General features: G+C 36.2%; 1 protein-coding gene and 1 long non-coding RNA gene across 3 annotated transcripts in view; one reads left to right on the top strand and one right to left on the bottom strand.

Moving 5' to 3' along the window:
- PDE3B (phosphodiesterase 3B) overlaps positions 1-18,799 on the top strand; it is an 85,741-nt gene that overhangs the window by 61,170 nt on the left and 5,772 nt on the right. The window contains exons 2-12 of one of the 2 annotated variants that reach the window (XM_038137134.1): positions 6,040-6,090; positions 6,727-6,990; positions 9,410-9,555; positions 11,910-12,016; positions 12,183-12,393; positions 12,945-13,018; positions 13,537-13,640; positions 14,382-14,516; positions 16,006-16,117; positions 16,847-16,960; positions 18,579-18,778. In XM_038137134.1, the coding sequence (XP_037993062.1) occupies positions 6,040-6,090; positions 6,727-6,990; positions 9,410-9,555; positions 11,910-12,016; positions 12,183-12,393; positions 12,945-13,018; positions 13,537-13,640; positions 14,382-14,516; positions 16,006-16,117; positions 16,847-16,960; positions 18,579-18,778 (1,518 nt within the window). The remainder of the gene's footprint in view (positions 1-6,039; positions 6,091-6,726; positions 6,991-9,409; positions 9,556-11,909; positions 12,017-12,182; positions 12,394-12,944; positions 13,019-13,536; positions 13,641-14,381; positions 14,517-16,005; positions 16,118-16,846; positions 16,961-18,578; positions 18,779-18,799) is intronic. The other variant, XM_038137135.1, reaches the window with a different exon arrangement.
- On the bottom strand, positions 6,106-6,771 carry LOC119701083. The gene is made up of 2 exons (XR_005256994.1): positions 6,678-6,771; positions 6,106-6,256 (listed from the first exon to the last, which is right to left on the bottom strand). It is a non-coding gene; the product is annotated as an uncharacterized LOC119701083 (long non-coding RNA).

Raw genomic sequence — 18,799 nt, forward strand, 5'->3', positions numbered from 1 at the left:
CTGCTGTTTTGGCCTGCAAGATTTCACAACGGAACGTTGTCTTTGTGATCTAAATAATGCTGCCTCTACTTTGAGACTCATTCTTTGGTTGCATCACCTTTAGTTCGTACTGTATAGAATTTAACTACTTATTAACATACTGTTTTTCAACATCTACCTTTTCTGCAGAGAAGGAAAAAACCTCTAATGATAAATAAGACCCCTAAGACTTCAAACTTTACAGTGCTCTGGGGTTTTTTTTCCGCATTATTAAATTACATGGATAAAAAACAGTAATTGATTGTAAGCTGCTACAAAAGACTAATCTGGAAATAAAAGCAATGGATCAATCTTGTTTGAAAGGCAGTCATGAAACGAAGTGGGTATGTAACGCAACCTTTTTCTTATTTTAAAATAAATTTATTTCTCATCTAGTTGTAGAACTTGGCTTTTGAATGAGGTGTTTTTTCGCAGAGTTGATTTCTGAATCAAGTTGCTGTGGTGTTGGTTTCATTGTTTAGTTAATTCTATGCTTGGTTGCTATGGAAATACTTATTTACGGAGCTAATGCCTAATGGTGTCAAACAGATGCTACTGGCAACTAGGAATCCTTTATATTTGATCAATGAAAGACTCAGTCAGAAGTAGAAACTCAATTTTGTGCTCGTTTTTCTCCATTAAAATTTTGGAGCGTGGAATGGTATGGATGTTCTCAAATAGGACAAGTTTTCTTTTCTTTTCTTTATAAGCATTAAAGCACACATTAAATGTCCTAAAAAGTATCATCAGTTAAATGAAATCTTATTTTAGTTTTAGGGAATCATACAGCAATGATACAAATTTTAACATTGTGTGCGGCCTTTAGGCAGGGGGCACGTTTCAGCTTGGGAAAAGGAGAATAGTGTTGGTTATATTCAACTTTTAAAATTGATTTTTAGATTTATAAAGCTCTGATTTTTTTTTTTTTTTGTAGCTTTGTATTTTAAGTCTCTGCATAAGCATTAGTATTGTTCTTACTATAACTTGTCACAAACAAATAATTCTAGGGTAACTAAGCTGATATGATTTTGTATTTTATAAGTTAAATTATTAAGAAAAGATCATTGCACAGTTGTCTAGTGTAATATATTTTATGATTAAAGTTTTTAAAAAAGGCTTAAAGATGCTTAGTGTGCTTTTATAGTAATTTCAGTCGTTTATAGCTTGACAAAAGTAAAATCCATACTCTATTTTCATGCTCAAGACTTTGGCAGTTGAAAATGCTCCTCAAACAGCTCTTTAGACAAATGGAGCTGTGGTATTTGTATAAAGAAGATCTAAAAGGCCTCCACCCTCCATGGCATCAACCCTTCTGAAAGACACATCTATTCCTGGAACCGCTGGGTGCACTGCCACAGGAAAGATAACCTTTCCTATGGAACAGGAATTAAAAACCAAACAAACCCCCTGAAGCCCTGCTGGTTTGCCTTGATTGTCTTCTCCCATTTCTCATCTGTTTTTAGTTTGCTTAGACTATAAACTTCTCAGAGGAGCACTTACTGCCTTTTATTTTGTGAAAAACAGCATTGCCCTGCTGCTGGTGTTGGAGCTCGAAGCTGGTTTAGGGAAGGCCTCTGTTACCATTACCTTGTTATTTTTTAAACATGCTTCTGATGTTGCTAACAATGTGTGCTTTGCCAAAGTGCTGGCCTTAAGCTTTGGTGATGGTTAGATGGATATTCTTGTGTTCAAGTAGCATAGGATTTCTTCTGAAGTACATGGAAATAATGTTTTTATTGTTTGAGAAAACATAGGCCTGATGCCTACTGTCATTGTTTTTTACTGCATATATCCACTAAGTGATAGGTATTGAAAATCTCCTGAGATCTGACTGAACACCCATAGTACTGAATACAGTCCATAGTACTGAATACAGTGTTCATTGTTAAGAACAGCAACTTAGGGGAGAATTTGTTGAGCTTTAACAACTTTTTTAGCCTTTAAAACCTTATTTTCAGAGATGCAAATTCATTCTCTTGAGGCTCTTAGGCTGTTTTGAGTGACAAGTTTCAGTTTGACCTATGGTGGCTGATGATGTCCAAATAGGGAAAAGTCACTTGTACTTAAAGGGGTCCTGTAAGCTGGCTTGTCTTCTTTCAACCACATTGAAATTTATTTCAGAGACTAAATAGATTCAATTAGGATAGTTAAAAGTAATACAGACCCTGACTGTTACAGAACAGGGCATGGTGTATGTGTGGGGGGTTTTTTGGTTAGTTTTTTTTATCTATTTGAATCTATTTTCTATTGAAGCTGTCCTTCAAACCCCTGATCAGCTTGCCAGGCAATTACACAAAACCAGGAAAGAGTGTTCATGGCTCTCTGGATGAGCTGGGAGGACTCTGGGTTTGGAATGAGAACTTCTCTTCCAATCTGACTGGTAATGTCCTACACGCATTTCTGGTGGGAATGGCTGTAGGTTTGCCACCTTTCAGAAGTTCATCTGCAGTATCAGAGCCTACTGAAGCTGGATTTTCAGAGGGGCTCCGATACGTGCGATTGCTGGGATGTTGCCACTGACCATGGACGCTCAAAGCCAAAGTGTGTGAGTTACTAAGCAGAGGTCCAAGTTGCAGCTTGGAACTTTTATGACTCAAGTCCATCCTAGATAAGGTGTTTCGTGATGGAGGAGGTGAGGGAAGAACGTTATGTGCAATGGATTACAAAATCTTAGTATTACAGAGTACAGATCTTTCTGCAACAAGTCTCATGGTTGCAAAATCAGAAATTGCTGAGGCTCTGCCTAAGACCTATTTTAAGGTCTCTTGGTCTGTTCACAGTAGGTCAAAATAAATGGTGTCTTTTTACTCCTGTTGTAAGATTAGTGCCACTCTGGGAATACTTTGTAAATTTTGTTGATGCACAGTAATGAAATGAAACTTCAACTCCTAAGCTCTCAAGAAAAAACAATGCCAGAAATGCTGCTTGTTTAGTATTCCAGATTTAACTTGCAATGCAAGGACTTAGGCTACATAAACTAAGTCTGGTAGGTAGTGAGAGAAAGAGTAAAATTTTCTTAATGCAAAGGAGAAAATTCTTCTTTAAATGGAGAAATATATAACTTATCAGCCGTTAACCTTTAAAACCGTCACCCTCCTTTTCTTTCAATCCCTGGCAATTCTGCAGAAGGTGTGTTTAGGAATATCCTGCTGCTTTCTGCTGCTTTCTCCAGAAATTGTTTTTGTGGGGGAGGCTTTCTGGATTTTGAGTGCCATCTTGTGGTGCGTTCTAAGCGCCTAAGGAAAGGTAACCCCCCTTTCCCTACTAACCTGCGAGGATTTGCTGAGTGCAGGGATGTACTCAGTCGGATTTACCATGGAAAAATATTCATTGTTTATAGAGATCTCCTTTTTTTTTTTTTTTCCCCAGTCGTGCTTAGCAGCAGAGATTGCTACTTTGTACCTCAGCTTCTCATCAGTTCATTTTAATTACTTCTGTGTGTGGCATGTGGAATGACCCCTGAAAATGTGACAGACTGTGGTAGCCTGCTAGCTGTGTTAGTATAGTGCCTTGTTTTCTCTCAGGAGATACGGCTTCTAATTCATGGTGATATATAATGAATTAGAGAAAAGTCTGATCGCAAAGTACATGTAAAGTGAAGTTCTATTAATTTCAAAACTGTTTTTGTTTCTTTGCTATAAAATTGATATCAGTGGAGAAGCTTAAATCTTCTGGCTTAAATGACAACAGAAATTTTTCAGTGACGAATCCAAGCTGTGAAATTTTTCATTTAAGTAAAAACCTGTGTAAAATGATGCCCCACCATTTAAAATATCAAACAGTTATTTACATTGAAAGTAGATTGGAAGATTTTCTGCCTTGTGTTTACTGGGTGAGCATGGGTCATTAGAACCTATTTATTTACTATAGCAGGGCTAAAACCAAAAGGAAGGTTTTGAACCTTTTTATGCACAAAGATTGACCCCCAAAATTACAGCTTATGTGAACATGTGTATGAGTACATGTTGCTTAAAGGATGAATAAAGGAGTTGCAGTAAATGATTTGGTTCAGAAATATTCTGGAGTAAGCAAGATGTTAATGGTTTGGTATTTTGTTTGTTAGTTAGGGTTTGTTTTATTATTATTGTGAGCTCATTTGTAGCAAATAAAGAAAATTAGCTAACATACCACATATTCAAAAGAAAAATAAAATACTCTGAGAGGAAAACCTCTTTTGTGTCCCCTAATGGAGGCTGCAAGATTTCGAGCGAGCTGACGCAACTCTGTGGCCCATTAGTATCAAAGGTTACTAATACAACTAACAAAACCCATGTGGACAGCTGATCTCTGCTGCTGATTGAGGCAAAAGTTAATGAAGCAGATTAATGCAGTCTCTGTGTGTGGGGACAGAATGAAACCAAAAGATTTACTGATGTTCAATACAGTAAGGAAACGTCAGTCTAGAAAGAGACGCTTCGCAATGAAGAAAATTTAATAAAACCACTCAAACAAACAAACAAACAAATGAAAAGAAACAACCTAGTCTGATGAGGTGTTGTTAAAACCAAAACCATCATGGCAAAATGGGTATGGCCACAGAATGTTGGTCATTATCTTACTGTTTGTCAGTGACAGACAGTTAAATAAAAAAAAAAAAAAAAAAAAAAAAAAAAAAAAAAAAGACATGGTAGCTAGATTACTCACTTTAAAAAATCCCCCAAACTCTCAAATACCTAAATTCTTAATTCTTGATCTTGATCTGCTTGCTTTACCCAGTATTACCCAGCATGATTTTCTGATAGAGCACAGCTTACTCCCAGTTCAAGCACATGCTTCAAGGTAGAGCTCTTCAGTTTTCCTAGCAAGCAGATGTCATACTATTAACTTTAAACACAGTTTAGTGGCATCTCTGTGAAGACAGCTGAAGAGAAAAAAACTCTTTAAGTGCCTCCCTTGCCTGGGCACTGCTGACACGTCCCTACCTGTGTTTCTTTTTTGATACTTTCTGCACCTTCCTCTGGACAAGCACCAGACTGGAACATTGTGTTTTCTCCATGGAAGTGCTGTTAGTCCCAGAGGAACAAAAACATACCTAGTTCTCACCTATAAAAATAAGCAGAAGAGCTTCCAGGATTGCAAAATATTAATTAACAAGTGGGGTATTGGCATGTTGCTTGTGCTCTGTCGCTATGTAAAAGAGTGAAAAGCTATGTTTAATTTGTGAATACACGTTTTGCAAATGGATTAATTTATCAGAGAATAATTAGAATCTGTCGAGAAGTCATGAAGACTGAAAGCTTTTGAAACAGAACAGACATCTGAATTTAATTTCTTGTATGTTGTTTTCATTTTTTTGTCAGTATAAAAGACAAATTAAGTGAGTGCTGTTGACGTACTTGAAGCTGATAGCATCTTCAGATTGTGTTGCTGACGTTCTTTTGTGGCTTTGGTGGGTTTAGTGAGGTTATTCAGAACATGGGGCTTTGTAGCCATGTTTAAGCAAAGCCTAACAAAACCTCCTGCAAGAAAATCTTTTTTAAAATACCAATTTTTAACCTCTCTTTGGATAGATTTTTGCCCCCTTTAAAAGTACATGATTTAATGTAATGCTTTCTTCACTGTTTTTACAAGTATTGCTTCTGTTTGAATGATTCTGAAAGAAAACATATTTTGGAGGTTTTAGATTAGATTTGCTTTTGTATGTTGAAGTGAATAGAAGCAGGAAAGCAGCATCACCATTGAATTTAATGTTTAATGTATGTTGAATGATTTATAAGCAATTCAAAAAAATATTTAAATAAGGCCATATTATTCTGTCATCACAATATCTCTGTTGCATGCAATTTCTTTAAACTCTTCTTTAGGGCTTTTGCTTGGTAGCATTAACTGAGAATGTGGCCCAAATTACATATGAAAAAACAAAGGGAGAAACATCTCCCGTTGCATCACATAACCTAAATTTATGCCTCTGCTGTTTTTCAACATTAACACATCACCTTTTATTAATTACCTTTAACCATTAATTACCATTAACATATTACCTTTTCATTAATTTTTTCTCCTTTTTTTTAATCTTTGCAGATGATACTTTGGGATTGGGATTTGAAGCAATGGTACAAGCCCTATTACCAGGTCAGTATATTATGAATTTAATTGTCTTTTTTTTTTTTTTTTTTGTGAAATGTGATTGAGTACAGATTTCAAAACTGTTCAGACTGTCAAATTTCGGTTCTTCTGTTGATGCTGTATTTGCCTGTTTTTTCCCCTCTGTTTCTTATATTGTAGTAAGCTCTTCTTCCTGTTCAGAAAATTATGCAAAATTAAAATTAATCACTTTTGTTTGGACAAATTTTTTATAACTTTTTTCAGTAGAATCAGGGTTAATAAAAATTATGAGGTTGTGGAAATTGTACCTCTGTAAGGAGCTCTTACAGTTTCACTGCCAAAATTTGTTGATATTGTTGGAAGAGAAAGAATAGTAAGTTTAATGGTGAGACAAAGTAATGAAAATAGAGATTTAAAAATTGCCAACAATTTCAAATGGAGAAAAGGAAGCTGAAAGCTAATGTTCCATTGTGAATTACTTTTTATTGTGTGACAAAAACCTGCAGACACTGCTGTCTGAATGTGTGCATATAATTTCTTTAAAAGAAATCATGTTGCATTGATTTTTTTTTTAAATTTATTTTTGTTAAATTTGCAACGCATAAGATACTTACTTTAAACAAAGAATACCATGAAGTGCTTTGACATGTTAATATTTTGCAGCATTTCCATCTATTCCAGAGTGCTGGCAGTGGCGGGGGAGTTGATCTCTCAGTGCTGAACGAGGCTCGGAACATGCTGACGGAGCTCCTGAGTGACCCATGTCTCCCACCACACGTGATCTCTTCCCTTCGAAGCATTAACAGCCTCATTGGTGCTTTCTCAGGAGCATGCAGGCCAAAGGCCAGCCCATTCACACCCTTTCCTGGTTTCTTCCCCTGTCCTGAGATAGAGGATCCTGCTGAAAAAGACCGGAAGCTGCTCAAGGTCTAACGGGTTTTATTTGCCTTCATGTGTGTGTTGCAATTAAAAAAAAAATTAGATAAAGGAAAATTCTTTAGAAGGAGTGCCCCTGTATGTATAGCAAGTTCTCTAGTGAGTACCTGTGGACAATGTTTAAGGTCAAAAGGGAGCAGCTGTGAAAACACATTGAATGAAGTGGAGATAGGTACTAAAATGCAAATTCAGGGGGTTGATGAGTCGACAGTACAAGCACTGGTCTGCACCCCGACCACAACATTCCTCAAAATAACAGCCAATATAAACTGAAGGTGTTACAGTCTCATGATATGGGACAAACAGGGCTGTTCTTGATTCCTCTACATTCTTTATCTAACCATTACTGTCAGTGTGGTTTTTTCATTGACCTTTTTTCCCCAAGAAGTTTACTCTTGTGGACAGCAAACCAGCCATCCTACAGAAGCCAATCAGCTGTGTAAAAGGAAAAGTATCCCTTCTTTTTCTTCAGCAAATCACTTTATGAGACCAGTTGTGACTTCTCCATTACTCAGGGTTAATAGGTGAAAGCAAGAGTGTAGTTATTAAAGAAATGCTGAGGAATGTGATGGGAAAAAAATTACGGTACAGAAACTCAGCTGCACCAGAGCTAGTAATTCCAGCCTAGTATTGACAACTTGAGGCTGTTTATTATGGAGGCTGCTCTGGGACATGCCCTGTAGTTGTTGACATTTCCAGGAAGTGGGCAGCTTGGCCCAGACTGATCATCTGGTTTGTAGCCTGATTCAGCCCGTGAAGTGTCTGTTGGGAACCATATTTTTGAGGGGAAAAACTCAGTGTCTGCAGGTTACTCTGTGGAAGATCCTGTAGAACTACTAAAGTATGAAATTCCTTGTAATGTCACAGTGGGTACCTGCAGAAATCAGTTGGGCAGGGATCACAGTCATTCAGCATGTTTTTGTTTGTGGATTTCTTTAAAAGCTGCTAAGGATTGGCATGTCTTTCGATTTTTAAAATTTCTTTATAGCTAGTCAAAATAGTGTGAAGTGAAAAATATTCATTGCTGGAGACCAGTTATAAAGAGTATGTGAGATTGAAATATTACAGTTTTTCACAGCTATTCTCTTTTTCTCCTTCCTAAAAGGTAACTTTTTCCTCAAGTTTTGGGGATTTTCTGTATAGAAATTTGCCTAGTGCTTGTCACAATCATTCAACAATTGTTTGGCTTTGGTGTGTTTAAGAGTAAGCCCAAATATTTCCCCCTATGTATATTACCACAAGAGAAAGATTTCTTTTGCTTTTAAAAACCAGGTAAGTGAGCAAAAATTCCAGGTTATAACACAGCAAAGAAAATATTATGAAGGTATTTCTTCAAAATTGATGATTTTGAAAGGTTCCCACTCTCTCTTTCCCTGACTTGGAATATAAAAGGTCTCCTCCATATTTTTTGCTGTGGATTATGTACCTGACTGGGTTCCAAAGTGCATTCAGTTACAATTTTCAAGTTGATTAGGGGGTCATAAAGTTGATTAGAGTGTTGAAGCACCTCTCCTCCAAGGAATGTTTGAGAGAGCTGTGATTGTTCAGCCTGGAGAAGAGAAGGCTTTTGGGTGACGTAATTGTGGTCTTCCAGTACCTGAAGGGAGCCTGTAGAAAAGGTGCAGAGGGATTATTTACACAAGCATGTAGTGACAGGACAGGGGGGAATGGCTTCAAACTGGAAGAGAGCAGGGTTAGATGGGCTATTAGGCCAGGCTGGATGGGGCTGTGAACAATCTGGTCAAAGGAAAGGTGTCCCTGTCCACGGCAGGGTGGGTTGGAACCTCAGGATCTCTAAGGTCCCTTCCAACCCAGACCATTCCATGATTCGATGGTGAGCTGCCTGCTTTCCTCTATAGGAAAGGAATTAAAAACAGGGGAAAGAATGAAACTGGGCTTCAGACCCTGGGCTACTCATAACTGCTTACCTAATGCTAACTCTTCCCCTTGGGTTTCTTGGAACTGTGACCTACCCAGTATTGAGAAAAAAAAAATTAAAATTTGAGACAAAAAAAAAACATTGCAAGGCTACTCTGCAACAGAAACAGTTTGTACTTCCATCAGGACTGTCCCTAGAACTGTCCCCAGATCTCCTAGTTTATGACAGTAGAATGCTTTCCAGATGAGTGGGTTTCTGCTGTTATTAACAGTCATGATTTTAACAGATTTCACAGTCAAGGCAAGTAGAAGCTGTCTAGGCAAACCTCAGAGTGTGCACATCTCTTATCTCCTGGCCTTGTTGCCCTGGGGAGACGCCCACCTGGAGTAAGAGCCCATACCTGTGGTAATGTACCACATCAGCTGTTTTGCTATAAAAATTAGCAAAAAATACCCTTTACAAACCATAAATAAAATTTTAACATCTGCTTTTACTTCCATGGATTTTAACCATGGTCAAATTACTCAACAGGGATTAAGTAGCAGGAGCAGCCTGCCAACCCCACAGCTGAGACGATCCTCAGGAGTTTCTGGCTTGTCACCTATGGAATCAACATCATCCAGATGGGAAAGGAGTAGCATTAGCAAGAGATCCCATCAGGAATATAACACACCAAGGTAAGCGCTGAACAGCATTTTAAAGCAATAATAATGCTGGAACTTGGCAGCAGAAGTATTGGACGTAAAGTCTTGTGAGTTAGGTCTCCAAATTCTGCCAGCATAAACTGGAAAAGTTAATGATGTACTATGCTGTGTAACTCAGGTTGATCTAAAGTAGAAATCAGGTCATTCTGAGGTTAAATAGTGTGCTCTGTCATAGTAAGTAGGCCTTGATATAAGCTTGAGTAGGAAATGAAGAAAAAGTCCAGCATACATGATTGAAAAACAAACTAGTCTCTAAACTTGTACTGACTGCCTCCTTCTTTTTGTTTAATATATGTATCACTTGCCAACTTCCATATACCCATGCATAATTAAAAAGGTGAGACAATTTTCTTGTGGTTGGTAACCACTGTTTGTGTATTGTAATGTTTATTATTCCTCCAGTAATCAAGCAAGGTGTAAGATACATTAAGGTAGTAATCTCTTCTCTACTTGTTAGTAAATATGGTGCAAATAGAGCTTTTATTTCCAGAATTAAGATAACATTCTGAATTAGGATTAAGATGAATGGGTTTTGTTTCCTTTTTGTATAATGTTGTATATTAGTGAAAATCCACACATTTAATTTTATTTTAATGTATAAATGAGTATGCCTTTGCTTCTGAAATCTGTAAAAATGTGTGCGGTTTTGCTTTTCTTGTTTTGTTTGTTTGTTTGGGTTTTGTTTGGTTGTTTTGGTTTGTTTGGTTTTTTTATTTGGTTCTACATAGGTCATAAGGAAAGTATAGCATGCATTTTTAAAAAAGAAAATGTGAGTTATGCTGATAACTGGTAATTATTAATAGTAGATGGAAATTTATATACACATGTCCAAGAATTTACTTATCAGTATTATATTTAATATTAAAGTGAGGCACTTGAATAATTTGTTCCTTTCAGTGGTTTTCCCCCCTTGAATAAAAGATGATCTTTAAGTTTTTATATTGTTAAACTTAATTGTGGTTTGTGTATGAATTGCAATTGAAGCAGTAGTGGTCATTAAAAGATTATATTTTCATGCTGACCTGGTTGCTGGTGTCCAGATGAACCTCCCCAGCTGTATCCACTGGAAATAACCAGGGACCAGACAAATTGCTTTAACCTTAGCAACCGTGGGATTTCAGTTCGAGCTGAAATCAACTTCCTGCTGCAGTCTCAGTGTACATTTACAGAGGGTTTCTTCACTTTCCTTACTATTCAAAAGCAGCTCTTCTGTTTTATTTGTATGCAGATTTTTGATTTGGTTTCTCATTCAAACACAAGCTCAAAATGTAAAGTTCTTCCTCATGTTGAGGTGAAACTTCTCATGTTTTAGTTTATGGTCATTGCTTCTTCTCCTCTTGCTGGGCACCACTGAAAAGAGTCTGGCACCATCCTCTTAGCCCTCCTTTGAGATATTTATATACATTGATGAGATCCCCTCTCAGCCTTCTCTCAACTAACCAGGCCCAGCTCCTGCAGCCTCTCCTTATATGGGAGAAGCTCCAGACCCCTCACCATCTTTATGGCCTCTACTGGACCCTTTCCAGTCGTTGGAGATACACAGAAATAAATCCATGTTTATTCTTGAACCCATTTTTCATATTCATGTATTTAAACTAGTGATGGGAGATCAAGTATTTTCTGTATTGGACTTTTTTTGCCATCGGCTTCAGAAAGATTAAATCTGTTTTGGTAAATACTATTTTCCTGAAGAAAAATAGTTTTATGTTAACTGTTTTTATTTTGAAGTGAACACATTCAGTTATTTTTAATTGCATATTAAGACTTTTGTTCTCTAAAGGAAATACAATTTTAAATCATGGAGTGACATTTTGTCCCTGGAACGGCAGATGGCAGGATTGAGCAATCGAGTTTAAGGACTTGGCTGTTGAAGCAAAACACACTTTGATGTCAAAAACAGCTTCGGTCTTAAGTTTATAATAAATAAAACACCTAATTGAATGTGCAAAATTTATGTGGCTGTGTAAGGTTTTAATTGTATTTCCAAAGTGATCAGTCTTCGGACGTGTTAGGAGACAGCATGCTTCAAATGTTCAAGGAAAGTAGCATGTTAGAAACTAAAACCTGTCACAAATAATCTGAGTATGTTTACTATCATTTTAGGACTGTTTTAGGTTATTTGTTGCTTTCAATAAGCAGGTTTTATTTCATGTAATTGACATATATTTTCTAGGTAGTTTTGAATTCTACAGCTTTGTAGCATTTTTCTTGAATGGTGGGGAACCTGTCACAGGGCCGTGTAGCTATTTTAAAAGCATTTTATTCAATAAAAGCGGAAGACAAACTAAGAGACAATGAAAAAAAAATCCTTACTGTTTTCTTTTCAGCCAAGGATCTCACTCAAATGGGTCTTTTGGTGCAAATTTGCTGACAATACCAAAGCAAAGATCATCCTCTGTGACCTTGACTCATCACATGGCTCCCAGACGAGCAGGTAGGATCATGGCATTTGTACAGTAACAGGATGGCACATCACAGGCTTTTCATGTAAACAAAGCACTAAAATAACTTCAGCATGTCCCTCGTTGTTTAAATCCTCTCTTGGTAAACGGCAGTGACTCTATTGTCATCTGGACCCCATGTCATGTTTGTTTTGGAAGGTGCTTCTCCTGGCCTGAGTCCCGTGGGTTCACCAAGCCATGGATCTGTCTCCAGCGGGGCTTTCAGCAACTGGTCACCTGTGGAGTTCCCTGACACTGCTGATTTCCTCACAAAGCCAAGCATTAATATACACAAGCCTCCAGGACACACACCTAGCTCTCCAGATTTTCAGCAGCCAGTTAAAACACCTGTAGGTTATATGTGTAGCAGGTACTGTAAACTCTGTTATAATTTCAGTCACTTCATATGGGTGGAAAAGAATGCAATTAAAATTAAAAAAAAAAAAAATCAAGACCTGTGCCCCTACTAGGATGGAAAAAGGGCATAAATCTCATAATAATCTGCAACTGTTATCCAGGGAAGAACAAAGAATGCTGAATATATGTTGCTGCTTTGACATGGCCCATCCTTCTCAGCAGCTGTTATTGTAGAAGAACAATATTCTGTGGAATTTCAGAAAAGGAGGGTTTCTTGCTTGGGAATTGGAGTCTGTGTTTCTGAATACTTTCTTAGTTATGAGCTCTACTTTAATAATTCAGGGTTCTAAGTCTGGGGGAGACGATGGTTGATTATTATCGAAGGACAGACTAAATCTATGTGTGCCAAATTTAGGAGAAAAGACTCAGGTCAGTTGTTGAAGGAACCTTTACAAGCCATTTAAAAAAAAAAAAGTAATCTGCAGATATTTTTCAGTAGAAGACAGCAGTAGCAAAAGAAGAAAGTTACTGAATGTTGTAAATATTTTTCATGTATTCTGTAAGCTGTGGACGTCAGATACTCAAGCCTGTTCCAATACCAGAACCAGACTTTGCAGAATACAGAGATAGAAAATCAGGTGAGATTTCAAAATAGACAAATACTTGATATAAACTTACTGGTTTTTTTTTCCAAGCCGGTTAAATTAAAATTTTCACTGTTTCTACATAATATTTTCTTACATTTTAACCTGTGTATGTATTTTTACTTTGTTTCGTGTTTTAGAATAATCAGAATAAGATGAAATATTGCCTGCTTCATAGTAAGAATTTTAAAACAGGCTTCCACTAATACCTTTATAGTTCTGTGCTCCATGTATCAAACAAGTGCTCTACCAACTAAGCTAAACTAATCACTGGAGCAATTTTTTCAAATAGAAGCTATGTTTTTAGCTTCTCTTAATCTTCAAATAGGTTTTCTCTAATAAATTTTGTCCTATATGACATTTTTTGCATATTTCTTAAATAAAATGGTTTAGAAACAAGCTATTACTTGTATTTCTGTGACAAATCCTTATGATCAGTTAAAAAATTGCTAGAGAGTAGTAATTTACAAATCAGTTACTAATACAGTATTTCTGTATGTGTTTTCTTTAAGGTGAAATTGCAATTGCTAATGTCTCCAAAGAATCTTTCCACCATACAGAGAAGAGGAAAGATGAAAGGATGGAAACGATCGATCAAACACAAAATACACTGCTTGTAAGCATGTAATTGCCAACAAATCCCCCTGCAATAACTTTTCTCAATTCACTATTTCTTTATCATTTCTAACTTGCTGTGAAGAGGCCTTTATGTTGCTAAAATAGTAATTTCTAAAGGGTTATGGTGCATGGTTGGAATTCAAATTTTTGTTTAACAATTGTTTATCTTGCATAAATGTCACTAGCAAATGACAGGAAAGGTTGTGGTTGTATTGATTTTGTTGATCAATATTGATTTGTGTAGATTTAATGTTGAGAGTGTATGCTCCAACACTGGCTAATATTTTCTTTTGGAACTTCATGAAAGATGCAGCAGTGGCAGTGAGAAAGACAAATGAATGTTCAATACAGTGCTGTTAACATTTTGGGTTTATACACCAGGTGTTTTTAAAACTTGTCCAATTAACCTATTCTTAAATAAGCTCAGTAAATCTTTGGTTTTAGCCTATGCATATTTCTGCTTTGTTTTATTAACTCATCTTGTCTAAAAATAAATAAGAAGGATTATTTAGTACCATCTCAGACAGCCCCAGAATCTGCTGCCCAAAACAGGAAAACTCGAGCCTTTAAGTGTGCTATTTGTGATATTGATTTATGGTTTTCTCATAGCCATAGCTGCAGCACCATTCAATAAATTCACTAATGATTTATCATTTTCAAGATTTTTTTTGCCAACACAACTGATAAATTAATTTTCATTGTTATTTTAGAGATGATAAAGTATCTTAATCTCATACAGGTGGAACAGAGTTTGACATTAGAAACAATGTTATTAGATCATGATTCACTAATGGAGAAGATGAGCAATTGGAATTTCCAAGTTTTTGACCTTGTAAAAGAAATGGGAGATCAGTCTGGAAGGATCCTCAGCCAGGTTTGTTGTCCTTTATTATGTGAGGGAGGGTAGGTAAAGCTGTCCTTTGTTGAAGAAGCTTTGCAGTCAACATTCATGTGAGTACTTGAAATTATGTTTATGTGAATATCTTCAAAAGCAGAAATATGACTTCTCATGTACTCCATGTCATTGTAAACCATAAAAAATGGTTTATCTACAGAGAACATGCTCCAGTTTTTCTGGATTTCATTCTCAATGTAAATAGGCTAGACTCACACTGACTAGGTTTTGCCATAATCTGCCATTTCCTGTGCAGAATTATCTCTTGCTTTCAGAATTACTACTATGTTGGACAACCATTGCTTTTTTCTTTATTTCTGTGCAATATTTCTGCCCCACCTGTGGGGGAAGAGAAGTGATCTTTTAGGCAGCCTTTTGCCTCTTGATCCTACAAACAATGGTTTTTGTTTTTTTTTTTTTTTCCATGCTGCTTTCTGCACTTAGTATCCCTTTTATCTCTTTCTGATTTATTTCCATGCGTTTTCATGTTTGCTGAAGCCAATCCTGCTGGCAGGTGCAAGAGTAGGATCCTGTTTGCTCTTCCCCAGCTTCTCCCATTCATCAAGGTCATTTGGAAGCTTCTGCCTCCTTCTTTAAGTGGATTTAGCAATCATGGAGTTTCTGATCTGACCGCTAAACAGTTTTATTTCCAGCATCTTCGTTTTCCACCCTGGAGTGATGTCCCCTAATTTTGCAGCTCCTGTTCCTCTGAGCACCTCCCACGCTTCAGAACTTCTTGTTCCTCTCCTGTGTCTAGGAAAAAAAGTTATAAAAATGACTAGCAGTGACCATTTTTTTTAAATATTTGCAGCCTTGGGTGGGGGGGATTAGGCTTTGAAGTACACTAAGTTCTACATATAAACCATAATATATGGTTTATATACATATATGGAAGTTCTGAGTACCTTTTGAAATTTACTTCTTCATTTACCAGCTAGTTTTGTTAAAAACACTCAAGAGAAATCATAATAAATACAGGAAATAGCATCTCTTTGCCAAAGTCTCAAAAACAACTTTGGGGGCTGGTGTTGTTTGTTTCTCTTTGCTTTGTTTTATTGTTAATTACATTGCTGTTATAACTAAATGATTTGAAGTTTTGAATAATAAGTCAGGAAATAAACTGCTATGTTTTAGGTCACTAATGGAATAAAGCATGGCTTATTTAGCCTTCTGAAAAATTTTGGGGTATATTATTACAAATCAGTTGTGCATAGAATTATCAGTAATGACATATAAGCTTTTATTATTCTTTATTGAGAGGATCATAAAAATCCGCACTTTTGTGCTAAAAATTTATTAAATATATCTCTATGACAATAGCATTCCAGTAATTCTTTAGTGGAATTTCAGTGATTCTCACGTCTGTCAGCAAGCAAAACTTTAAAAACAGGAATATTTTTAAAGTTGAAAAAGCAGAACATGCAATGGTATGCCTTTCAGATTTAAATTAATCTTAATCTTTGTTTAGGTTACTTATGCCCTGTTTCAAGACACTGGCTTGTTTGAAATTTTCAAAATCCCCACTCAAGAATTTATGAATTACTTCCGTGCGCTGGAAAACGGCTACCGGGATATTCCCTGTGAGTGCTCCGTGGTTACACATGGAATTCTGATATCAGTGGCTCTCTTTTGGTGTGGGCATTTGTATTTCTGGGCAGCTTAGTGTGTTTTTAGTGAGTGCACTTGACATAGCTTAGAACGGGTCTTGAGAATTTCATGACAAAGTGGGTGGACTCCAAAAGTGAATCTGTTAATTTGGAGTTTGAAGATAATCTTAAAGAATTTCAATTAGTGGTTGAATTAAACACACTGAAGTAAATGGGAGAATAGTTGCTGATTCAACAGAAATTTGGGTGAAGTCCTTAACAAAATGAGAAGAAAATAGAGAATTTTGATGGCAGTTATTCACCTTGCTGTGCAGGGCAGCCAAATTTATTGGAAAACAAAACAAAACCCACACTTCCCCACTCCACAGATGTTTGCCCAGCCCGAGTGCTTGTAGGGATCAGATTGCAGGCCACGCTTGTTTCTCATCATTATTGATTTAAAAGGCCATTTAATCCCTTCCTGAGGCCCAGGTAGGGTGAAGTGTACATAGACACTGTTTGTTTATCTAACTGCCTTCTTAAAAGTGTTCATTGATACATATACCTACCACTAGCATTTTAAATTCTCTTTTTCCTTTTCGATTTAATCAAAATCTCACTTATAATGCATTTTGTACATCTCTTTTTTTTCTTCCTTTTTATTATTCCGTTTGATGCCATTTCAGACAGCAGTTTTTTAAATTGTGTCTTGCTGATTTTCAGATCACAATCGTATCCACGCCACGGATGTTCTCCATGCAGTGTGGTACCTGACCACGCGGCCCGTTCCTGGATTTCAGCAGATCCGTAATGAGCACCTAATGGAGAGTGAAATAGGTGTGTATTCACACAGGCTACTTTTGTTTTGCTGAAGAATGTTATAATGAACCTACAGCAGGTAAACCAAATTGCTCTGGAAGAAAATATCGAATTATTCTTATGACTCACTTTTTGTTGTTTTTTTTTTTTGTACTTTAATATAAAGCAGTAGAAAAAAAATCACAAGCACACACTGCTCAGAAATATCATGCAATTGACTTTTAGAAAAATTAGTAGATGAGTAATGGTTAGTTTGTTAGCCAAGAAAACTGGTTCACTTAATAAATTTTCTATGCTGAATGAAACCTCTGTATTCTGCCACAGTCAGGGTATTTTTAGCATTTGAAATACATTAGGCTAATATTTCTTAACTTTATTGGAAAGTTAAATAGACCAAAGGAAAAATACCAAAGTATTTAACTTAATTGAAGTTCTCCTTAATGGCTTTAGTTTAAAAATTAATATTTTAGAATTTTCAGTTAGGTATCATATGCAGACTTTCAAACTCTGGAGTGACCACCCCAAAAAAACTGCATAAGAGCATCCCTGAAAAGGAAATAATATCTCCAAATTCAAATGTTGTGTGGAGGCACTTCCAGTGAAGCTTGCTTTCGTGTTGTCTGTGACTTCATAGAACAAACTTTTAAATTTAGAATTTGTAATTTTTACCTAATTGTATCCTATAAGTAAAGGATTAAAAAAAAAGATTGTAAACATAGACTAAATGGTTTGTGTTTCAGAAAAATGAAAATCAAGCATTCTCCAAGAGCTCTATTTTAAATGTGTAGTAGAAAAAGCCAAGACATAAGTCATGTGGCTTTTAAAGGGCTGGGATTTTCTCTTTTTTCCCAAGTTTGTCCCTATCTATTGATTGCACCTTATTGCCTTTTCTTTCTCCAGGTGTTAAATGGGTTGGGACTGGAGACTTAACAGGACAAAAGTGATAACAATAATTTTATTCTCGTCTACAAAAAAAAAAAAAAAAAAGAAAAATTAAAATAAAAAATTTAATCTTATTGGAAACTCTTCCAGTATAAATATTTTCAGGCTTTTAATCCTTGCTTATTGTAATAAGGCAAAGGAGTTCCTTTAATATTATGCATTGATAAAATAAGTGCTATTTCTTTTCCTTTTTTTTAGAGTAGTGACTTTGTCCATGGAAAAGATGGTAATAAAGCTGTGAATCTTCTTATCATGCAAATATTTCTAAATTAATGGACTTGATTCCTTTTGCAGCAGTTTCTACTGCCCCCCTCCAGGTTTTCCTGTAGGTTTGCAAGTTCAAGAAATGGGAAAATTATAGAAACACTAAGGAAGGTGCTGATTAATCTTTTCTTGGACAAATTCAGCTTAGAGACAAACAATAGAATGCTCTGTTAGTGCTACAAATTTGCAACTCAACAGCACTTCAACTTTTCTTCAAAATTGTTAGTTTATCCATAAAAATTATTATGAATTTTTCTTTTTAAAATCATAAGTCTTTGACAATTATTCAGCTTCATGACAGCAAGGATAAATATACTGTGTTTGCAACAGTGTCTGGCTGTTTATACACATTTATAATGCATTACAAATGTGAATGAAATGCTGTTCTAAAAATATTCTGGTTTTTTACTTTGAATTTTTTTTTTTTTAGATGAAGCCAGTGGTATTGCCCCAGTTCAAGTCAGCTACACTTCTTCAAAAAGCTGTCCTATTACTGATGACAGTTATGGCTGCCTGGCATCAAACATTCCTGCTTTGGAATTGATGGCTTTGTATGTAGCAGCTGCCATGCACGACTATGATCATCCTGGACGTACAAATGCTTTCCTAGTGGCCACAAATGCACCTCAGGTAAGAACCTCTTCAAGCAAA

Source organism: Motacilla alba, chromosome 5 (assembly GCF_015832195.1).
Source record: "Motacilla alba alba isolate MOTALB_02 chromosome 5, Motacilla_alba_V1.0_pri, whole genome shotgun sequence".
Classification (NCBI taxonomy): Eukaryota; Metazoa; Chordata; class Aves; order Passeriformes; family Motacillidae; genus Motacilla; species Motacilla alba.